The sequence below is a fragment of the Penaeus monodon genome, unplaced genomic scaffold, assembly GCF_015228065.2.
Source record: "Penaeus monodon isolate SGIC_2016 unplaced genomic scaffold, NSTDA_Pmon_1 PmonScaffold_3345, whole genome shotgun sequence".
NCBI lineage: Eukaryota > Metazoa > Arthropoda > Malacostraca > Decapoda > Penaeidae > Penaeus > Penaeus monodon.
In genome coordinates this window covers 1-23,736 of record NW_023658060.1, presented here as the reverse complement: position 1 = coordinate 23,736, position 23,736 = coordinate 1, and the positions used below count along the sequence as shown (strand labels likewise).

Here is a 23,736-nt window from a genome sequence, read left to right as displayed (position 1 = left end):
CCCCCCCCGCCCCCCACCGGCGACCCTGCTCGTTCCCGCACGCACGGGGGGACCCGCCGGGGGCCCGCCCCCCGCCGACCCGGACGACCCCGCGCCCGGGGGCCCCCCGGCTCCGTTCCCCGGCCCCACCGGCCCCCTGCTCTCGTCCCCCCCCCGGGGGCCCCGCCCCCGGCCCCGGCCCCCGGGGCCCGGGTTCCGGTCCCCGCCCCCCCCCCAAAAGGGGGGCCCCCCCCCCCCCCCCGCCCCCCCGGCGGCCCCCCCCCGCCCCGGCCCCCCCCCCCACGGGGCGGTTTCGGGGGGACCCCCCCCCCCCCCCCCCCCCGGCCCCCCCCCCCCCCTTTTCCCCCCCCCCCCCCCCCCCCCCCCCCCGGGGGGGCCCCGCCCCCCCCCCCGGGGCCCCCCCCCCCACCCCCCCTTTTTGGGCCCCCCCGGGGGGGCCCGGCGGCCCCCGGGCCCGCCCCCCGGGGCCCCCGGTTCCCCCCTTCGGCCCCCCGGGGCCCCCCCCCCGCCCAACCTCGGGCCGGAACCAGAGGCCCCCCCCATTTTCCCCCCCGGGGGGCCCGCCAACCAAAGCCCCCCCGCCCTCCCCCCCCACGCGTCCCCCGGGGGGGCGCCCCACCCCCGCCCCGGGCCCCCCCACCCTTCCCCGCCCCCCCCCCCCCAACGCCCCCCCGGGAACCCCCCCCCCAAGCCCCCCCGGGGCCGGCCCCCCCCCCCCGGGCCCCCAGGGGGAACACAAAAACCAAGCCTCCCAAAACCCCCCCCCCGGACAACCAGCCACTAGACCAAAAACAAAAAACCCCCAGGGTCCCCCCTAATTTTAAATTGTAAACACCCTTTTTTTTTTTAAAAAAATTTTTCCTAACCCCCCCCCCAAAACCCAAACCCCACCCCTTTTTTTTTAACCCCGTTCCCCCCCCCTTTTCCCCCCCCCCCCGCCCCCCGGAATAAAATTCCCCCCCTGGAACCCGGCCCACCCGGGCCCCGGTGCGCCCCCCCGGGAAAACCCGGCCCTTTTTTTTCCCCCTTTTTGGGTCCCCCCGGGGTCCGCCGAAGGGGGCCCGGGGGGAAAAACCCCAAACCCGCATCCCAAAAGGGAAAAGGAAAAACAAAAACTTCCCCAAACGGCGAAAACTAAAAAAAAAATAAAAGGGGCCCCTCCCACGGGGAAAACCCCCGGGGGTTTTTTAAAAAAAAAGGGAAAAAACCCCTTTTCCAACCCGAAGAAAACCCCCCCCAAAAATTTCCATTTTCCAAATCCTCAACAGCCCCCGCGCCGCCGACGGGGGGGGGACGCCCCGCGGGGCCGGGGGGGGGCCGGCCCGGGCCCTCCGTTCCCCCCGCCCCACCGCCCGACCCTTCCTTCGTCCGCCACGCAAACGTGGGGGGGACCCGCGGGGGCCCCACCCCGGCCGCCGGGACGGGGGGGACGGCCCCCGCGGCCCGGGGCCGCCCCGGGCTCCGGGGTTTTTCCCCGCCCCTACCCGCGAAGCCAATGGTGCGTTTTTTGGGGGTCGGTGGTGGTGGGGGCCGGGCCGGGCATCAGCCCCGCGGAAGCTTCTCTCCTTCCCGCTTTCGGCCCGGCCCCGGCAAGCCCCGGGGGCCGGCCCCAGGCAAAAGGCAGGGGGACAGGGTGGCAGGGGGAACCAAGGCCCTTGGCCCATTAAGGGTTTGTTGGGCCGCGGGGGGCCGTTTTCAGGGCCAAGCACGGGGACCGCAAAAAAAAAAACAACAGGTCCTCCCCTTGTCATCCTGGGTCCCCCCACCGGTGGAAGGGGGGAGGGGTCTTTGCGGGGGGGGCGATGGCAATCGCCCCCCCCCCACCCCCCCCCCACCCCCACCCTCCCCACACCCCCCCCCCCTCCCCCCCCCCCTCACCAACCCCCCTAAACCCTCCCACCCCCCCCAGGTTTGTTTCTCCCCCCCTTCCCCTTTCCCCCACCCACCCCCCCCCCCCCCCCCCCCCAACCCCAACCCCCCACCACCGGACCACGAAAAAATCCCGGACTTCCCCTCGGGGACCCCGGGGCCCCCAGCCGCGGAAGCCGAAAGTGCCGGGCGTCCCGCGGGGAAGGGGCAAAACCCCCAGGGCGGCGGGGCCTTTTCCCGTCCGCTTTGTCTTGGCTTTCTTGGCCTGGGCTTGCCGGACGGCGGCAGGCCGGTGTGGCCGGGCTTTCCTTTTGGGAAAGCCGCCGGTTCCGGCCGGTTGGGGTCATTTTTCCCCCCGGCCCTTGCGGCCATTCCCGGCAAAGTAAAAAAAAAACATTTAAAGCCTGGCCCGTTCCTCCTCGTTTCGTCGGTCGTTCGGGTCGTCGTTCGTCGTCCGGGGTCGTTCGGTTTTCGTGGGGGGGTCGGTCGTCGTCGGGTCAGTCGTCGGGTTCGCGGGCGCTTCGTTCGTTCGGTCGGTTTCGGGGTTCGTCGTCCACAAAAAAGGGGACCTGGGAAAAAAACCGTTTTTAACGGTTGCTCATGGGGACCAGGGAAGCGGGCCCCGGACGCCCGAGGGGCCAGTCGTGCGCTATTTTTTCGGCGCAAATTTTTTTAACAATTCCTGCTGCCCTGCCTTGGCCTGGCCCTGGCCTTCTTTTATTATTTCATCATTTCATCATCCATTTCCATCATCAGCAATCATTCATTCATCATTCCATCCATCATTGTCAATTCATCCAACATCATTTTCAGCATCCATCAAATCATTTTACTTTATTATTATTATTATTTATTATTATTCTTAAATTATTATTAAATTATTAATTATTATTTTATTATTATTAGTTTATTTATTATTATTCTTATTATTAACTTTAAAATTATCTATTAATAAATTATTAATATTTAAATTTATTATTATAATTGATTATTTAATATTATGATATTTTGTTTGTTGGGTTGTTGGTTTGTTGGGGTTGTTGTTGTGTTTGTGTGGGTGTTGTTGTTGTTGTTTTTTCTTTCTTTTTCTCTGCCAAAAGATGGGGGAACAACAAAAAAGACAGGGAGAGGGGAAGAAGGAAAAAAGGGAAAAAAAAAAGAAAAAGGAAAAGAAAAAGAAAGAAAAGAAAAAAAGGGATAAGGAGAAAGATTTTCACCGATTTGTACGGCGAACAAAGTAAAAAAAATAAAAAAAATAAAAAAAAATTATTTTTAGAAAAGAAAAAAAAAACTTTTTTCTCTCCGCCACCGGCGAAGCGCCGGGGAAGAGGGGGGGGGGGGGGGGGGGGGGGGGACATGGGTCAGGAAAAACCTGTTTTTCTCTTCGCTTTCAAGAGGCCAAAAAACCAAAATTTGGGCCGGGGAACCGGTCCGAATTCCTCTCATTGTTTTTCTGGACTCCAACCCAGGGGACAGAGCGGGAGGGAGGGGGGGACGCAGAGGGAGGCCCCCCCAAAAAGGGGGGCCAAAACAAAGCCGGCCCGCTGGGGGCAACGTGCCAAAAAGGGTGAATCCTCTTGTTTTATAAAAAAAAAGGGGCCCCCACAACACCTTCCCACCCCACCCACCACACCCAAAAAAAAAAACGCCACGGTTTTTAGGAAAGAAAAAAAAAAAAGAAAAGGGAGGGGCTTCTGCTTGCTTGCTTCCTTTCTCCCTTTCCTCCACCCTCGATTCTGCGGGGGGGGGGGGGGGGGGGGGGCCGCTTTTTTGCTGCTTGCTTGGCTTGCTGCTGCTTGTTGATTGGGCGTTGCTGCTGCTGCTGCTCCTGCCTCGGTGGAAATTTCCCTCGACAGGGAGGAGCATGGCAGGGGCATGCATTGCATGGCAAAGCCCCACGGACGGGCCCCCCCCCCCGGCCCGTCCCAACCAACTTTTTGGGGAAACTCGGTATGAAGGGAAGGTTGGGGAAAGGGAGGGGCCAAACAACACCAAAAAAAAACCATCCGACCCGTTAGGGGGGGGGACGAGGAGGGGGGTCCTCACTAATTCGCAGGGGGAAAAAAAGGGGGAGGGGAAAAGGCCTGCTTTCTAAAAAAAAAAAACCCGGTACAAACACCCCAGCCAGATATTGTGTTTTTTCAAGGTCGTATGGGCAAGGGGACGGTTCGGGTTTTACTGGCCCAAACCCCCACCGGGGGGGGGACGTGGGTTTTTTTTGCCTCTGTATCGAGGGGAAGGGGCTGGTGTCAAAGGGAGGCCCCCCCTTTCAAAGGCTTTCCGGGGGGGCGGCGGGCCCAAAACGCCCCGGGCGGGAGCGGTTTGGCGGGGGGGGCCGTTCGAACTGGAAAAACCTTCCCCCCTTTCGGGGGGGGGGACCGTCCAGGAAAAAACCAGGGCCGGCGTGACTTCCCTTGCATGGGGGCAAGCCCCGCCTCCCTTGGGGCTCTCGCGGGGGCCTCGCGGGTCTAAAAAAAACTCAGGTTTAGTAAAAAAAAACTCGGCCCGATTTTTCCGTTTTGTGGGCGCCCGCCACGCGGGATTTTGTTCACGGTCGGCTTAACCCGCTCAAGGGGGGCGCCCGGTTTCCCCATTGAGAGGGGCTTCAGGGGGTAAAAAAAAAAAACAAAACCTTTGCCGGGACCGTGGCTCGGGCCCTTTCCCCCTGGTGGCCTGTCGGGCAGGGGAGGGGTTGCACCCATGGTACCGGGGACCCCACCCAACCTTTCCTTTCGTTTAACTGGGCGGGGTGCTCCTGTTTTTCCGCGACGTGCGGGGGGGGGGACGGAACCGTTTGTTAACCGGTGTTGGGTTAAAAAAAAAACTAAAAAAACCTTGTTCTCGGCGAGGGACGGTTCAAAAACCCCAAGGCTCACGTTTCCAATTTTAGAGGGGTTGGAAAAACCCAAAAATTTCCTACGCTTGGTGGGAAAAAAAAAACTGGCTTTCCAACAAAATGATTAGGGGAAAAAGAGCCCGGGGGGGGGACAAAATCGGAAAGGATCAAAAAAAAAGGCGGGGTACGTCGGCTAATGAAAAAAAAACAAACGGGGGGCTTGGGGCCGCCCAACCAAAGCCGTTATTTCCTGTGGTAAAAAACTTTTCTGGGACCCCCACCTCTCGCTTAAAAAAAAAAAAAAAAAAAAAAAAAAAAAAACTTCGTAAAAAAAAAGGTCCAAAAAAAAAGGGGATCCGCTTTAGGCCGTGCTTTCGCAGGGGTCCGTGTCGTAATGGAAGAGGTTTTCCGGATTTTCAAGGGCCAAGCATTGCCCCCTTGGGCCTCTAACCCCACGTTTGGTTTTTGTCCACGCTGAGCTGGGGACCTTTTGGCACAATTCTTCTGCGGTTATTTCGTTTTGACAGGGGATGTACCGGCCCCAGTCAAAACAAAAACAACTTCCCCAAAATTCTGGGCTTCTGGTTCCTCGGGCAAAAGAGGGGTCCCGCAGGGGGGACAACGGGCGGCCGGCGAGGGGGGGCGGGCGGGGCGGGAACGACCGCCCCCGCGCGGGAGGAAAAGCCCCTTTCGCCCCCCCGGGGAGGGGGCGGGGGGCACCCCGCCGCTTGTTCATGGTCCACTTTGCAGTTAAAAAAAATCGGGTAGAGGGGCCTAGGGAAGGGAAACGGGCAGGAGGAGAAGGGGGGCCCGCTGGAAGGCCCCGGGGGGGCCGGCGGGGCCCGCCTTTCGCATGCCCGAACCCCGTTCACGGCCTCCCGGCTCCCGCATCCACCGGAGTAAAGGTAAGACAGGGAGGGGGGGGGGGACGGGACCAGTGGAGTAGTGGGTATTTCAATTCGTCGGGCGGTGCGAGCGGCCTCCCCCACTTTTTTTATTTTTTGATACACTCCAGGGTTTCAAGGTTGCCTCTCTTACCCCCAAAATAAAGCCAAAAAAAACTAGAAGTTCAAAGCTCAAAAAAACAGGGTCTTCTTTTCCCCCGGGCCGTTTAACCTGGCAGGGGGCCCGTTCCCCTGGGTGGGTCCTGTGGGTTTCGCTAGGATAAGTAGGGTAGGGGGGGGAACCACAGGTGGGAATCTTCGTTAAATTTTTCCATTCAATTTTTGTGTGGGGGCGGGCGTTTCACTAAATTAGATTTGTAAAAACGAGGGCCATTTGGTCTACCTTTAAGGAGGGAAAGTTTCATAGTTAAACTCCCCCCCGCGTTTACCGGCGGCCCTTGGTGAATTTCTTCTTTTTCAACATTTGGAACATTTCAGGGGAAAGCCACTGGGCCAGGAAAAATTTTCACCAATGCGGGTCAGCATCGATTTCCCACCGGGACCATTCCGATTGTCTTTGTTTTAAGTAAAACAGGGTCGGATTTCCCCCTGGTTCCCGTGGCCAGGTTCTGTTGGAGGGGGACGGGGGGGCCGGTTCTGTTTTTGCCAAGGCCCAGGCGGGGCCGGGGGAAAAAACGGGGAGGGAAAAACCCCTGGCCCTTTGGCCCGAGAGAGGGCCCGCCTTCCCGTCGTTTGTTCCCGGGAAACCGCGGGGGGAACGGGCGGGGTGCAGGCGTTGATGCCGGCGGGCGCTTTAGGGGGGCTTGCGCCGGGCTCCTGGAGGGCGGAGGGGAAGGGCACCAAGCGGCCAGGGGGGGGCGGGGAGGCAAAAGCGGCAAGGCACGGGGCAGGGGGCCGCCCCTGCGGGGGTCGGGTCCGAGGGCTCGGAAGGCCGACCCCGTGAAAAAGGGGGCCCGCCCCTCCGGGCCCCAAGTCCTTTCTCCTCGGAGGCGCGACAGAAACAACGGCCGGCGGCCGCCAGGGACACGCCCAAAGGGGGCACCTTGGGGCCCCCTCCTCGGCCGGCCGGCCTCCGCGCCGCCCCACGGCGGGCCCGGGGAACCACGGGCCCAGGGGACACGAGGGGTGGGGGAACCGTTTTTCCCGGGGCTGTGGGCCCCGGGGCCCATGGGCTTCGACCCCTCAGAGGCCAATTTCCCTTGTCCCGAAAAGTTTTACGGGAATATCTAAAAAAACTTCGGCCGACTTTCCCTTAACCTTTAAAAATTGATCTATCGGAAACCAGAAGGGGGTGAAACCAACCCTTGGAGGGGGGACCTGCTTTTGCGGAGTAAGGTTTACGGGACTGGGCCCCCCCCGGCCAACGCCGCAGGGGGGCCCCGCGCCTTGGGTAAGGCATCTCGGACCTCCCGAAAGGGGCTAAGGGCTGGAAAAGGAAAAAAGGGAAGGGAACGAAAGAAAAGAAAGGCACTAAGCTCCGTCCTCCTTTCCTCTTTTCCTTCCTCTTCTTCTTCTTCCCCCCGACCGGGGGGGGGCGGCCCCAAAAAAAAACTCTGTTGGTACCCCTTGTACGGCCCAACTGGCGGTTGCCACACTTAATCAGGCTGGGTTGCTTTTAGGTTTCCTTCCGCCCCCCGCAGGGGGGGAAAACTCGCCTCTCGTTTTCGGCTTTTGCGGGCCGTTTCGTTTTTTTACGAGCGGGGCCGCGCAAAAGGGGGGCCGCGCCACCCCAAACCCCTTTCCTCCATTTATAAAAACATTGCTCTGGTCGGTTGGTAGGTTTGGTTTTGGGTTCACCGGGAGGGGGGGGTTTTAACCCTTAATCCCAACCTTTTTTCAAATTTTGGCCGGCGGTAAGCGCACGGAGGACACCCCAACGGCGCTATTTGGCGCGGTGCTTCTTTACGGGGCGAAAAAAAAAAACCGGTTGCGATTCCGCAAAAAAAAACAGCGGGAGGGATTTGACTCCAAAAAAAAAACAAGATCCAACAATCTCCCACGTATGGCTGTTCAGGGCCAAACGGGACCCCCCACTCAAAAAAAAGTGAACGAAAAACTTTGGTCCTTCCGGGCAAGCCTAAAAAAAAAGGAGAAGAAAAAGGCCTCTTCCCCGGGCTTTAACCGCCGGGGGCGGTCGGCGAAACGGGAGGTACCCCCGGGCCCTTGTTTTTGGCCAAAAAAGCCACAACGCCACTGGTCCTTCCGGGGGGACCAACGGCAAAATTAAAAAAAAACACCATTGGGGGGTTGGGTTGGGCGCGAAAAGCGCTGTCGGCTCTTGCGGGCACGGAGGCCCGTTAAAAAAAAAAAAACCACCGTTATCGGCAATAATTAAAAAAAAAAGGGGGCGGGCTTAAACTCCGAGGAGCGGAAAAGGGGAGGTCTGCCCACTTTGCCCGGCCAGAAAAACCTACTTGGGGGGGTCTCGAAGGCCTTCTACCTTTCTCTTTCTCCCCCAACCTGCCTGAGGACGGAGGGAGGAGGAGGGAGGAGTGGGGTAGGGTAAGTCGGCGAACGGAGGACCCGGCGCTGGTCGGACGGAATGGCCGGGGGGGGGGTAGGTTTTCCGCGCACTCCCTGGGAGGGAAAAGGCCCCCTCCACAGGAAAGGGGGAATCGGGGGGAGGGGAGGATCGTTAGTTAAAAAAAAACCGCGGGCCGGGCCCGCCGGCCCGGCGGGCGGCGGTGCCGGGGTCGTCCGTCGGCCAAAAAAAAAACCCCCACCCAAGAGGGGGGGAGAGGGACTCCCGGACGGGGGGGGACGACGGGGGGGGGGACGGGGGGGGACGACCGGCCGCGGCCCACGCGCGGGCCGCCCGCACTTTTGTCGTTTAAGGGGGGACGGCCAACCCGCACTCTAAAAATATTTTTCCCACGGCCAAACGGGGTCTGTCTTCCCCAAAACGGGGGAGGGTCCACGGGAATTTTAAACCCGTTATTTCCCCTTTAGGACCCCGAAATCTGGGACCTGGAACCGTTTCTTTGCATTTTCTCTCTTTCTTTTTCTTTTTTCTCCTTTGTGCGTTTTTGGGATTCCAGGAACAAAAAAAATTGCTGAGGGGCGGGGGATTTGGGGCCGTGGGCCGGGGCCCTAGCGCCAAGAGCGGAAAGCAAAGCGTAGCAAAAAAAAAAAAAAAAAAAATGGCCGTGGCCAAGACGGCCGGGCCGGCGAAGAAGGCCAATGGAGGAAGTTGGGTTTTCTCATCAAAAAAAAAAAAAATAAACCATTCATCCATCATCCAGGGGGCCCCAACCCCACCCCCCAACCGTTCGGCAAAAAGCCGGGGGCGGCGGGACAAGGGCCCCGGAGGGGGAGGCCCCACGGGGGCCCGCCCCGGGTTGGGGCTGGCTGCTGCTTCGGGGCCCTTCCGTTTGCCGGCCTTTCGGGACACCCTTTTCAAAACACAAAAACAGGGGGAGACCCCAAAGAAAGAGGGGGCTTCTCGACTGTCTTTGTTGGGCGTTTTCCAGGGGGATTCCGGAGGGAAAGGCTATTTTTCCTCGGTTCTAAAGGCCGCGGGGGGGACGCCGACTTATCCACGGGGGGAAAACCAAAGGCGATGGTTGGGGCGGGGGGAACCTCCTCCGCCTTTTCGGTTCACAAAAACGAGGGTTTTCGGCCTTGCTCGAGGCATTTTGCTACTACCACCAAAAGGACTCCGCACCCAAAAATGGGCGGGCTCCAGGGGGGGGGGGACCGGGCCTCGCGGCCGTATTCCTTCTACGCTCACCACCGCGCCCCTTTCCTACCTCCGCCGGGGCCTTCGAAGGAAACCTCCCGGACCGCAGGCCTTATGTTTAGGTGCGGGCCCGGGCGGGTTCGGGAGTAATCGGGAGGATGGCTTGAGGCCGCCATGCCAAATTTTTCGGGGGTTACTTGCTTCGGGCAAGGTGGAGGTTTTGTTACCAACACTCCTTAAGGCGGATTCCAACAACTTCCATGGCCCCAACCGGTCCCTGCTGTCTATAGACCAAAAAGGGGCAAACTTACCCTTCCATGGGAATCGGGATCGGAAAATTTTAGCAATCCAATTAGGGCCCTTAACTTCGAACGTTTTTGTGGGGTTTTTCATTTCCCCCACAGCCGCCCAGTTCTGCTTTACCAAAAAAATTGGGACCCCCCCCACTTTAAGGGGGGGCCACTCCGATTTTTTAGTCCGGGGGGGGCTCAGCGGGAAAAGCAAGGCCCGGGGCACCTCACCCCTTTTTAAAAGTTTTGGAAGAAAATGGGCTGAGGGAACATTTTTTTTCGGTTTCCCCCAAACCACCCACCTAGTCATTTCGCTTTACCCCGGATGGAAAAACCTCGTTTTCGAAAAGTCGTGTAAGGCGCCCAAAGCTATTCCTGACGGGGGGAAAAACTGTTCGGAAGGGGGAAAACCCAGCTAACTTAGATAGGTTCGATTTTGGGTCTTTCGCCCCCCTATACGTCAGGCCATTCTGGGCGTCGATTTGGCACGGTCAGAAAAAAAAAAAAACAAAAAAAAAAACAAACCGCTTTCCGGGGACCCTCACCAGGGTTTCCCCCTGGCCTTCAATCCCTGGCCAAAAAAAGGGGCATAGTTCATTATCTTTCGGGTTCCAAATTCTATTTTGCCTCTTGGGTTACCCGCCGGGGAACACCCATTCCGGCCGCCCGAGCCCCGCCGAGGGCGGGGAGGGGGCGACCCGTTTTTTCGGTCCCAATGGGCGAGTTCCCGGGGGGGCGGGGACCTGGGCGGGCCCCCCCCCGCCGCCCGGTGGTGAGGGGGCGTTTGCGGGGGGCGTGCGGGAGCGGGGTAGGGAAGGGGGCCCCGCCGGGCCCGCCCCGGGGGAGGAAAAGTCCAGTCCACTCCGTTTCCGGGTGCGCGGGGCGGGGCCGGCCCGCTGCTTTCACGGGAGGGATTCGGGGCCCGATCACCTTCCCATTGGCGGGCCGTTGGGTGTTTTTTAGCCCGCGCCCATTGGAAACCTCGGGGCATAACATTTGTTGGAAACTCCTTGGGTCCCGTTGTTTTTCAAGGGACGGGTAGGGGAAGGAGTACCAGACTCCTTTTTGCCACGCCGCGAAGGGCCACACGCGGGAAGGAAGAGGGGGAAAGGGGGAAGAAGCGCGGGGGGAGCCAAGCGGAATTTTAGGCCTCCGACCGCCGCCTCGGGGGGAAACGTCACCCCGTTCCCGGGCACAGGCCCCGGAGGAAGGAGAGGGAACCCGTCTGGGGGGCAAGGGAAACGAGGGGCACGGTGGGGATCCCCCGGAACGGGGCCCGGGCGCCTTTGGAAAAACGCCCCCAAGCCCAACGAGGAAGGCGGAGGGACGAAAACGCGGGCCCGGCGGTTTTTCCTTTTTTACCCAGGGGGGGGTGGGGGGACCCCGGGCCTCAGGGGACACGCCCGTGTGTCCCCAAACGCGTCGCGGGGCCGGAAACCTACTTGGGGCGGGGGTGGGGAAAGAGGGGAAAGATCGCCACGGCCGGCGCGGGGGGGGCAGGGGGCGGCGGGGGGCCGGGCTCCCCCCGGGCGTTTGGGGGGCTCCTTTTTTCGGCCGAAGGGGGCCGTTCCGGGAAAACGGGAAAGTCCGCCCAACCCCGGGGCCCGGCTTTTGGCCGTTTCTCCCCGGGCAGGCCGACGACAACTGGAAAATCCCCCACCAGGTTTCGGATTTCTTCGGAATCCCCGCCCCGTTTTAGGCCTGCTTAAAAAAAACGGGTTCACGTTCTCTTTTGAAAACTTCTCTCTTTACAGGGGGTTTTTCTGGTTTCAACTTTTTTCCCCTCCACGGTTTACCTTGTTCGCTAAAAATCGGTCTCGTGGGGTCATTTTATTTTAGCCCTTAGATTGGGGGGGGAGTTTTACCACCTGCCTTTAGGTTTGGGGCGGGGTTTCCAGGGGGCAAAACCCGACTTTTAAAGGAGGGGAGGGGGGGGCCCGGTTTTTCCGCCCAAACCTCCCGGGGAAACCCCCCCTCCCCGCCGACAAACGGAGGAGAGAAAGTACCCTTTTCCGGCAACACGGGGCCTGGGGGACCCCCCAACCCCTCCGGTGGGGTTATTGAGGAGGGTTTCATTTCCATTGAAACAACTTTTAGGGCGGCTCGGGAAGCAGCGTGCAGGGGAACCTCTCCCCCGAAAACGCAGGGCACCCCTCGAGGGGCCCCCCGCGGGAAGGGGTGAGGACGCGGAGGCTTTGCCGATGGGGCTTTTTCCCGTTTCGGTTCGCACTTACTCGGGGGAATCCCGGGTTTGGTTTCTTTTCCTCCGCTGGGAATTAATATGCTTTAATTAGGGGGGGCGGGGTTCATCCTCCCTTTTCCACTTCGGAAAGGTCGACGTTCAACGTTACAAAAACCAAAAAAAGCGGGGAAGGCGAAGCGAGCGGGGCGAACGAGTCGCCGCCGCCGCCGCCGCCGTCGCCGTCGTCTTGCTTGTTTTGTGCTTTGGGATCATTTCGCTCTCTTAGTCCGTTGATTAACGGCTTTCCACGCCCCCCTGCCTGCCCCGAAACCTCACGCGGGGTTTCGTGGCGCGGAGAGGGCCCAATCTACGCGGTCTCGCGATCTCAGGGTGCGCCCTTGCCCTCTCCAGCACGGCCGGATGGCCCCGGCCCCTTCCTCTCCTTTCGGGGGGGGGGGGGGGTGCATCGGACGGCTGGCTTTCACGGCTTTGGGAGAGCGCCTCTCCGGCTCTTTTCGGAACATTCGCCTTTTCTGGGCCAGTGGCAGGCAGGTCCCGACCAACAATCGGCCGGTAGTCGGCCGGACGAGGAGGAGGAGGACGAGGTACGTCCGTCCGTCCGTCCGCCCGTCCGAGCCGACGGCGACGGAAGAGAGCGAGCCCTCCAAGCGTCTTAAGGGAACGTCCGGACCCGGGAGCGAGTTCCTCCAACGAAACCCGCCCCTCTCTGGTCCGGCGAACTCCCCAGGGCGGAATGGTCGTGCGAGCGAGCGAGCGAGCGAGCAAGTCGCCGCCGCCGCCGCCGCCGCACCTCCGGCACGGGTTTGAGTGGAGCCGGCAGGCTTGAGGAGAAGCCGCCGGACCCCAAAACACCCCCCGTTGTGCATTTTGCGGAGTCCCCGCCGCCGGAAGCTCCTGCTCCTTCTCCTGCCCTCAGATGAGGGGGGGGGAGAGAGAGAGAGAGAGCCGCCGCCGCGAAAGGGGGCCACCTACACGGCGCTGTTTCGCCTCACTCTAAAGAGATTCTCGTAGCGGCCTTCCCGGAGAACGGGCGGAAAGGGGCAGGAGGACCGGAGCCCTCCGCCGCCGCAGTCCGCAGCCGTCCGTACTGTCTCCCGGGAGGCAACGTCACGACACTCGAGGGAAGGTGGCAGCCGTCCTTCGAAGAAGGCACAGGGCCGCCGCAATGTGCGTTCGACACGTCGATGGAATCACGGGAGAATTGCGATAGCCACCAAAACATCGCTTCTTGCCGCGGTCTTCCTCGACCCACGAGCCAAGTGATCCCCCGTTAAGAGTCTTTGCTGGGTTTCTCTTTCCTCGAGTTCACACACACACTACTCGATCGCCTCCCACTCAAAAAGGGCCTCGGAGGGGAGGGTAACCTGCGCTCTGAGAAAACGCGTAGCCCACGGCGCCGAGCGCGCTTCGCGCCCGGCGCCGTCGCCGACCTCGTAGGCCCCGGTGACCCAGGCGGGGCTGACAAAGACTTTTGGGTTCGGCCCCCTCCTCTCCTCCCCGCCTCCCTCCGGCCGGCCAGCCAGAGGGAGGGAGGGATGGTGGAGAGAAAAGGGCGGGGAGCCGTGCCGAGAGCCCCCGCGGAGGAGGAGGAGGAGAGGAGGAAATGGGACGAGGAGCTGGGAGGTGGACCGCGGCAGGAGACAAGACCGTCTCCGCCCCTTGGTCACTGGCCCTCGCCCGTCCGTCCGTCCGTCCGTCCGCCGTCCGTCCTCGATCGTTCGGGTTGCACGCGAGTTGCCTCTTTCGGCGGCACCACTACTCGGTGGTGGTGTGCTGCTGCTGCTGCTAGCACTCGTTAATGATCCTTCCGCAGGTTCACCTACGGAAACCTTGTTACGACTTTTACTTCCTCTAAATGACCCAGCTTGGACACCTTTCCGTCGACCCGAGGGCGCTGGCCGCCGCCGAGGCGGCGGTAGCGGCTCCAAGGGCGCCAGTCCGGTGCCCTCACTAGACCATTCAATCGGTAGTAGCGACGGGCGGTGTGTACAAAGGGCAGGGACTAAATCGGCGCAATCTGGTGAATTGCGCCTACTGGGAATTCCTCGTTCATGGGGAACATTTGCAAGCCCCAATCCCCTTTAAGGACAGCTTTCACGAGGTTACCCGCTCCTCTCGGAGCAGGGACAGCTCGCTGAACTCTCCATTGTAGCGCGCGTGCGGCCCAGAACATCTAAGGGCATCACAGACCTGTTATGGCTCAAACTCTCGTGCGGCTAGTATATTTTTTGCTGCCGCTTATCCCTCTAAGAAGAAGACTGCGAAGCGGACGCCAGTTTCCGGCGCCGCGGGGCGCGCCGCCGGCGGCGCTAACCAACCGACGGCGGAGGCCCGCGCGACGGCCGGGTTTAGGGGAACCCGAGCCCACGCCCGAGGGCGAAGGCTGGGCGAGAGACCCGTCGACTATTTAGCAGGCTAGAGTCTCGTTCGTTATCGGAATTAACCAGACAGATCACTCCACCAACTAAGAACGGCCATGCACCACCACCCACCGAATCGAGAAAGAGCCTTCATTCTGTCAATCCTTCCGGTGTCCTGGCCTGGTGAGTTTCCCCGTGTTGAGTCAAATTGAGCCGCAGGCTCCACTCCTGGTGGTGCCCTTCCGTCAATTCCTTTAAGTTTCAGCTTTGCAACCATACTTCCCCCGGAACTCAAAGACTTTGGTTTCCCGGAAGCTACCCGCCGGGTCATGGGAATAACTGCGGCGGATCGCTAGTCAGCATCGTTTAAGGTTAGAACTAGGGCGGTATCTGATCGCCTTCGAACCTCTAACTTTCGTTCTTGATCAATGAAAACATCCTTGGCAGATGCTTTCGCAGTAGGTCGTCATGCGACGGTCTAAGAATTTCACCTCTAGCGTCGCAGTACGAATGCCCCCGTCTGCTTCTATTAATCATTACCTCGGGTTCCGAAAAACCGACAAAATAGAACCGAGGTCCTGTTCCATCATTCCATGCACGACCATTCGGGCTGTAAGCAAAGACCAGCCTGCTCTGAGCACTCTAATTTTTTCAAAGTAAACGTGCCGGCCACAGGGGGACACCCGGTTAAGGGCATAAAAAACCCCGTGCGCGCCGGCGGGGACACAGCTCGGAACCCGGCAGTAGCCGCCGCTAAGGCGGACCGCCGGTCCGGAGCAGAAGTCAAACTACGAGCGTTTCAACCGCAACAACTTTAATATACGCTAGTGGAGCTGGAATTACCGCGGCGGCTGGCACCAGACTTGCCCTCCACTCGATCCTCGTACAAGGATTTAAAGTGTACTCATTCCAATTGCGAGGCCCCGTTCGGGGCTCGCAACAGTATTTTTCGTCACTACCTCCCCGTGCCGGGAGTGGGTAATTTGCGCGCCTGCTGCCTTCCTTAGATGTGGTAGCCGTTTCTCAGGCTCCCTCTCCGGAATCGAACCCTGATTCCCCGTTACCCGTGATAGCCATTGTAGGCGTTTAACCTACAATCGAGAGCTGATAAGGCAGACGCCTGCAGGACGCGGCGCCGACCCAACCCGGGTTGCGGGAGGGGTCGTGCGCTCGGCCAAAGTTATTCTGATTCACCAAGGAGATCGCGGCCGGCCGGTTGAAGGGCCGGCCGCCGAGGGTTTTGGTCTAATAAAAGCGCTCCTCCCTCGCGGTCGGAGACTACAAAGGCATGTATTAGCTCTAGAATTACCACAGTTATCCAAGTAGTGCGGTTCGGCAGAGATCCAATGAGTTATATCTGATTTAATGAGCCGTCCGCGGTTTCGCCTTAAGTCGGCCTGTACTTACACATGCATGGCTTAATCTTTGAGACAAGCATATGACTACTGGCAGGATCAACCAGGTAGAATTGGACAAAACAACAAACGACCCGTCGGGTCGCCATCGTTCGTGTGTGTGTGTGCTCGCAGGAGGAAGAGGAGGAGCGCCGGCACGCAGCACGCAGCGCGCGCGCGCCGCCTGCTCGCTCCTCTTCTCCGCCTTGCACTTCTCGGCTTTTCGCAGGATCGGTCCGCGCACTCTCGCCGGGATCGGGAAAGAGGGCGGACCGATGCTGGCTGGCTTCTTTCATCCTCGGCTCTTCTCTCTAGGGTGCGCCGCACGCAGGGGTGGGAGAGAACAAGCGTCGCCGGGCCAGAACAACGGCCGCGGCAGCCTCCCACCCGGGCGCGAGCCCTTCATCGTCTCTCTCTCTCTTTTCGCCACGTCTTTCGGCCGCAGCGACGGGGGGAGCGAAGGGAGAGAGGTGGCGAGGGAAGGCGGGGGCAGGCGCACACGGACGGCAGGCACCGCACCAAGGGTGCCCGCCGTCCGCCGCGCGCCGCTCCCCCTGTCCTCCTCTCCTCCATCCCTCCATCGCATGCTGAAAGGGCCGGCCCACCCTTTCCACAGGGGAACTCGCGCGCGCGCACCGCAGGGGGCGCGCTTGGCGCTCCTTCTTCCCCGACCCCTTCCCGGGAACCGGAGCCGGCCGGCAGCCCCGCCGCCCGCCGGCCTCGCCCGCGCGCGCGCGCGCGCGCGCGAAAGGGCCAAGGCAAGGGGAATGGGGGATGCCGGCTACCCCCCGCGCCCGGTGGGGATCGGATGGAAACGGAACACGCGCAGCAAGCGAGAACCACAAGAGGGGGGGCCCTCCGGCCCAGCCTTTACTCCGCGCAAGGCGGCAAGGGGTGTGTGATTGCCGGGGTTTTCTTCCTTTCTCGCCGCAAGGGTGTCACAACCCGGGATCTAGCTCCGCGCTATCGGCACCACGTGGCCGAGGGGAGAAGAACCGCGGGAGCTCTACCGTCGCGAGGGGAAGGCCGCGCGGGGGCGGCACTCGGAAACCATTCCGAACGTCTAGAATGGAGCGGTCGCCTCTGTGAAGGGCACGGCCACAACCGACCTCAACGGGGGCGGCACGGGGAATGGATACCCCGGCGGCCCCCGGCCGGCAACGTGGCGCGAGCCCGCGACCTTGCTGTGCGCTGCGGGAGGCAAGGCGAGGCGAGGCGACGGGTCGCCCGCACACGCCTCCATGCCAGCCCGACCACAACGGCGAACGGAGCGGGAGGGGGAAAGCAAGGAGGGAAGGGGTGTGGGGGGGCCGGAGGGACGCAGCCACGCGTCCCTCCTTATACCTGCCACACGGCCGTTCACCCAACACCACCGCAAACAGGGCCCCGCTCCTGCCCGCCCCTCAGGGTAAACACGCCCCCTCGCGGCCCCGACGCCACGGGGGCCCGCAACACCTAGCCTCAAGCCTTGCCTCCGAGGGGGACTTGCCCGGCCTCGGAGACCGCCCGGCTGCGCCGCGAGCTGCCTCCCGGAGGGAACCCGCCCACCGCGCCGGACACACACACAACAGGCCCGTCCGGCCACGGAAGGGCCAGCGGAACCACACCCGGATCCGGTCCGCGCAACAGGCCGCTCTGCCCACCGGGGCCCGGGCCTCGCCCGTCCGCCCGTCCGTCCGTCACCGCGACCGCGACCGGCCCCTTCGTTGCCCTTATAGTTGTCGCCGCGGCCGTTCCGCCACCACGACCGCAAACAGGCCCGCTCTCGCCCGCCCCAAGGCGCACGCCCGTTCGGGGGGAACGAGACAAGACCAGCCGGCGGGGGACGAGCAGGGCCCGGCACTCGGACCCCACTCGCTCGGGCGGGACGCCCGTCGCTCGCCGGGCCCGGTCTAGGGAAGATCGAGCTGGCTGGCTGGCTGGCTGGCTGGCTGGCTGGCTGGTGCTGGCTGGCTGGCTGGCTGGCTGGCTGGCTGGCTGGCTGGCTGGCGGCTGGCTGGCGGCGGGCTGGCTGGTGGCTGGCTGGCGGCTGGCTGGCTGGGCTGGCTGGCTGGCTGGCTGCTGGCTGGCGGGCTGGCTCGCTCGCACGACCCGACCTCATCTCCCTACCAGTTGTCGCCACGGCCGTTCGCCCACCACAATCGCCGGGGCCGCCCGGCTCCGTTCCCGCCCCACCGCGACCTGCTCGTCCGCACGCACGGGGACCCGCGGCCCGCCGCGCCGACGACGCCCGCGCCGGGGCCGCCCGGCTCCGTTCCCAGCCCCACCGCGACCTCCCTCGTCCGCACGCACGGGGACCCGCGGCCCGCCGCCGCCGACGACGCCCGCGCCGGGGCCGCCCGGCTCCGTTCCCCGCCCCACCGCGACAGCCAATGGTGGTGGTGGCCGCCGCCTCGCCCCGCGACTCTCGCTCCCGCTCGGCCCGCCCCGGCAGCCGGCCGCCCAGCAGCAGACGGGGGCCAGGACCAGCCTTGCCCCATAAGGTTGTCGGCGCGGCCGTTCAGGCAGCACGACCGCAAACAGGTCCTCCTGCTCCTCCTGTCCCACCGGGAGGACGGGTTTGCGGGAAGAATGTTCGCCCCCCCCCCCCCCCCCCACCCCACCCCCCACCCCATGTTCTCCCTTCCTTTCCCCCTCCCCCCCCCCACCCCCCCCCCCACCCCGACACCGAATCCCGCTCCCCTCGACCCCGGCGCGCCGGAGCAGTAGTGCCGTCTTCCCGCGCAGGCAACCCTGGCGGCGGGCCTTTTCCGTCCGCTTCTTGGCTTCTTGGCCTGGGCTGCCGACGGCGGCAGCCGGTGTGCCGGCTTTTTGGGAGCGCGGTCGCCGGTGTCATTTCCCCCGCCCGCGCCCTTCCCGCAAGTAAAAATAGCCTGCCCTTCCTCGTCGTCGTCGTCGTCGTCGTCGTCGTCGTCGTCGTCGTCGTCGTCGTCGTCGTCGTCGTCCACAAAGGGCCCTGGAAACCGTACGGTGCTCATGGACAGGAGCGGCCCCGACGCCGATGGCGTGTGCGCTATTCGCGCATTTTTACACATTCTGCCTGCCTGCCTGCCTTCTTATCATCATCATCATCATCATCATCATCATCATCATCATCATCATCATCATCATCATCATCATCATCATCATCATCATCATCATCATCATCATCAATTATTATTATTATTATTATTATTATTATTATTATTATTATTATTTATTATTATTATTATTATTATTATTATTATTATTATTATTATTATTATTATTATTATTATTATTATTATTATTATTATTATTATTATTATTATTATTATTATTAATTATTATTGTTCTTGTTCTTGTTCTTGTTCTTGTTCTTGTTGTTTCTTCTTTCTCTGCAAGCTGGGACACAAAGACAGAGAGAAGAAGGAAAGGAAAAAGAAAGAAAGAAAGAAAGAAAGAAAGAAAGAAAGAAAAAGGATAAGGAGAAGATCACCGATGACGGCGACAAAGTAAAATAAAAAATAAAAAAATTATTTAGAAAGACCTTTCTCTCCGCCACCGCGAAGTGCCGGGAAGGGTGGGGGGGGGGGGGTGGGAACAATGGGTAAGAAAAAACCCCTCTTCGTCAGAGGCCAAACAAACTGCCGACCCGGCGAGTCTCTCCTGTTCTGCTCACAGACAGAGCGGAGAGGGCGCAGAGGAGGCAAAGGGCCAACAAGCCGGCCGCTGGCAACGTGCAAAAAGGGGATCCTTCTTGTAAAAAGGGCCCCACACACTCACACACACACACACAAACGCACGGTTTTAGAAGAAAAAAAAGAAAGGGAGCTTGCTGCTGCTCCTCTCCTCCTCCTCCCTCGATCTGCGGGGGGGGGGGGGGGGGGGCTGCTGCTGCTGCTGCTGCGTCTGCTGCTGCTGCTGCTCCTGCTCGTGAAATTTCCCTCGCAGGAGAGCACATGCAGCATGCATGCATGCAGCACGACGCCCGCCCGCCCAACCAAGGACCTCCGGTATGAGGAAGTTGGAGAGGGCAACAAAACCCTCCGACCGTAGGGGACGAGTCTCACTTAATCGCAGGAAAAGAGGAGCCTGCTCTAACCGGTACAACACCCCAGCCGATATGTCAGTCGTATGCAGACGGTTCGGTACGGCACACCGGACGTGGTTTGCTCTGTATCGAGGAAGCTGGTGTCCAAAGGAGGCCCCCTTCAAGCTCCGGGGCGGCGGCCCACCGCCCCGGGAGGGAGCGGTTTGGCGGGCCGTCGACTGGACCTCCCCCTTCGACCGTCAGAAACAGCCGCGTGACTTCCCCTTGCATGGGCACAGTCCGCCTCCCTTGGCTCTCGCCGGGCTCGCGTCTAAACTTTAGTTTAGTAAACTCGCCGATCCGTTGCGCCGCACGCGATCACGTCGCTTAACGCTCAGCGCGGTTTCCCCCTTGAGAGGCTTTCAGGGGTAAAACCTGCCGGACGTGGCTGCCCTCCCCTGGTGGCCTGTCGGGCAGGAGGTGCACCATTGGTCCGGACCCACCGTTCCTCTCGTACTGGGCGGGGCTCCTGTCGCGACGTGGCGACGTGTTAACGGTAGGGTAAAACTAACCTGTCTCGCGACGGTCTAAACCCAGCTCACGTTCCCTATTAGAGGGTGAACAATCCTACGCTTGGTGAAAACTGCTTCACAATGATAGGAAGAGCCGACATCGAAGGATCAAAAAGCGACGTCGCTATGAACGCTTGGCCGCCACAAGCCCGTTATCCCTGTGGTAACTTTTCTGACACCTCTCGCTTAACACTCGTAAAAGTCAAAAGGATCGCTAGGCCGTGCTTCGCAGTCCGTGCTCGTACTGAGAGTCCGGATCAAGCCAGCATTGCCCTTGGGCTTACACGTGGTTTCTGTCCACGCTGAGCGACCTTGGGACATCTGCGTTATCGTTGACAGATGTACCGCCCCAGTCAAATCTCCCCATCTGGCTCTGTCCTCGGAACGGGTCGCGACGCGCGCCGCGAGCGGCGGCGACGACCGCCCCCGCGCGGAGAAGCCCTTTCGCCCCCCGGGGAGGCGGCCGCTCTTGTTCATGTCACTTGCAGTCTAAAATCGGTAGAGGCATAGGGAAGACGGGCAGGAGGAGGGCGCGGTCTGAGCCCGGGGGCGCGGGCATGCGACGGGCCGGCCGGCCCCCGGGCTCAGCCGCCCCCTCCTGCCCGTCTTCCCTATGCCTCTACCGATTTTAGACTGCAAGTGACATGAACAAGAGCGGCCGCCTCCCCGGGGGCGAAAGGGGCTTCTCCGCGCGGGGGCGGTCGTCGCCGCCGCTCGCGGCGCGCGTCGCGACACGTTCCGAGGACAGAGCCAGATGGGGAGTTTGATGGGGCGGTACATCTGTCAAACGATAACGCAGATGTCCCAAGGTCAGCTCAGCGTGGACAGAAACCACGTGTAGAGCCCAAGGGCAAATGCTGGCTTGATCCGGACTCTCAGTACGAGCACGGACTGCGAAAGCACGGCCTTAGCGATCCTTTTGACTTTTACGAGTTTAAGCGAGAGGTGTCAGAAAAGTTACCACAGGGATAACTGGCTTGTGGGGCCAAGCGTTCATAGCGACGTCGCTTTTTGATCCTTCGATGTCGGCTCTTCCTATCATTGTGAAGCAGTTTCACCAAGCGTAGGATTGTTCACCCTCTAATAGGGAACGTGAGCTGGGTTTAGACCGTCGCGAGACAGGTTAGTTTTACCCTACCGTTAACAACGTCGCCACGTCGCGACAGGAGCCCCGCCCAGTACGAGAGGAACGGTGGGTCCGGACCCAATGGTGCACCCCCTTTGCCCGACAGGCCACCAGGGGAGGGCAGCCACGTCCGGCAGGTTTTACCCTGAAAGCCCTCAAGGGGGAAACCGCGCTGAGCGTTAAGCGACGTGATCGCGTGCGGCGCAAGGATCGGCGAGTTTACTAAACGAGTTTAGACGCGAGCCCGGCGAGAGCCAAGGATGCGGACTGTGCCCATGCAAGGGGAAGTCACGCGGCTGTTTCTGACGGTCGAAGGGGGAGGTCCAGTCGACGGCCCGCCAAACCGCTCCCTCCCGGGGGCGGTGGGCCGCCGCCCCGGAGCTTGAAGGGGGGCCTCCTTTGGACACCAGCTTCCCCGATACAGAGCAAACCACGTCCGGTGTGGGCCCTACCCAACCGTCTGCATACGACTGACATATCGGCTGGGGTGTTGTACCCGGTTAGAGCAGGCTCCTCTTTTCCTGCGATTAAGTGAGACTCGTCCCTACGGTCGGATGGTTTTGTTGCCCTCTCCAACTTCCTCATACGGAGGTCCTTGGTTGGGCGGGCGGGCGTCGTGCTGCATGCATGCATGCTGCAGTGCTCTCCTGCGAGGGAAATTTCACGAGCAGGAGCAGCAGCAGCCAGAGCAGAGCAGCAGCAGCGCACCCCCCCCCCCCCCCCCCGCAGATCGAGGAGGAGGAGGAGAGGAGCAGCAGCAAGCTCCCTTTTTTTTTTTTCTTCTAAAACCGTGCGTTTGTGTGTGTGTGTGTGAGTGTGTGGGGCCCTTTTTACAAGAAGGATCACCTTTGCACGTTGCCAGCGGGCCGGCTTGTTGGCCCCTTTGCCTCCTCTGCGTCTCTCCGCTCTGTCTGTGAGCAGAAACAGGAGAGACTCGCCGGGTCGGCAGTTGTTTGGGGCCTCTGACGAAGAGAGGTTTTCTTACCCATGTTTCCCACCCCCCCCCCCCACCCTTCCCGGCACTTCGCGGTGGCGGAGAGAAAGGTCTTTCTAAATAATTTTTTATTTTTTATTTACTTTGTCGCCGTCATCGGGTGATCTTCTCCTTATCCTTTTCTTTCTTTCTTTTCTTCTTTCTTTCTTTTTTTTTCCTTCCTTCTTCTCTCTGTCTTTGTGTCCCAGCTTGCAGAGAAAGAAGAAACAACAAGAAAAAAGAACAAGAACAAGAACAAGAACAATAATAATAATAATAATAATAATAGTAATAATAATAATAATAAAATAATAATAATAATAATAATAATAATAATAATAATATAATTAATAATAAATAATAATAATAATAATAATAATAATAATTAATAATAATAATAATAATAATAATAATAATAATAATAATAATTATGATGATGATGATGATGATGATGATGATGATGATGATGATGATGATGATGATGATGATGATGATGATGATGATGATGATGATGATGATGATGATGATAAGAAGGCAGGCAGGCAGGCAGAATGTGTAAAAATGCGCGAATAGCGCACACGCCATCGGCGTCGGGGGCCGCTCCTGTCCATGAGCACCGTACGGTTTCCAGGCCCTTTGTGGAGGGACGACGACGACGACGACGACGACGACGACGACGAGGGACGACGACGACGACCGACGACGAGGGAAGGGCAGGCTTTTTTTACTTGGGGGAAGGGCGCGGCGGGGGAAATGACACCGGCGAGCGGCGCTCCCCAAGAACGCGGCACCCCGGCTCAGCCGCCGTCGGCAGCCCAGGCCCAAAGAAGCCAAGAAGCGGACGGAAAAGGCCCGCCGCCTGGGTTGCCTTCGCGGGAAGCCGGCACTTCGGCTCCGGCGCGCCGGGGTCGAGGGGAGCGGGATTCGGTGTCGGGGGTGGGGGGGGGGGGTGGGGGGGGGGGGGGGGAAAGGAAGGGAGAATTGGGTGGGGGGGGTGGGGTGGGGGGGGGGGGGGGGGGGGCGAACATTCTTCCCGCAAACCCGTCCTCCCGGTGGGACAGGAGGAGCAGGAGGACCTGTTTGCGGTCGTGCTGCCTGAACGGCCGCGCCGAACAACCTTTATGGGGCAAGGCTGGTCCTGGCCCCCGTCTGCTGCTGGGCGGCCGGCTGCCGGGCGGGCCGAGCGGGAGCGAGAGTCGCGGGCGAGGCGGCGGCCACCACCACCATTGGCTGTCGCGGTGGGGCGGGGAACGGAGCCGGGCGGCCCCGGCGCGGGCGTCGTCGGCGGCGGCGGGCCGCGGGTCCCGTGCGTGCGGACGAGGGAGGTCGCGGTGGGGCGGGGAACGGAGCCGGGCGGCCCCGGCGCGGGCGTCGTCGGCGGCGGCGGGCCGCGGGTCCCCGTGCGTGCGGAAAGAGGAGGTCGCGGTGGGGCGGGGAACGGAGCCGGGCGGCCCCGGCGCGGGCGTCGTCGGCGGCGGCGGGCCGCGGGTCCCGTGCGTGCGACGAGCAGGTCGCGGTGGGGGGGAGGGCGGGGAGTC

The 23,736-nt window shown here is 60.9% G+C and overlaps 1 protein-coding gene and 1 pseudogene across 1 annotated transcript; one reads left to right on the top strand and one right to left on the bottom strand.

Moving 5' to 3' along the window:
- Nucleotides 1–13,578: 13,578 nt before the first annotated feature.
- LOC119570615 lies at nt 13,579–15,607 on the bottom strand (annotated as a pseudogene).
- Nucleotides 15,608–17,908: 2,301 nt separating this feature from the next.
- LOC119570614 (basic proline-rich protein-like) lies at nt 17,909–20,092 on the top strand. Its single transcript, XM_037918286.1, has 2 exons — nt 17,909–18,094; nt 19,946–20,092. Exons 1-2 carry the CDS (start codon nt 17,909–17,911, stop codon nt 20,090–20,092), a joined length of 333 nt encoding a protein of 110 aa, XP_037774214.1.
- The last annotated feature ends 3,644 nt before the right edge of the window (nt 20,093–23,736 follow it).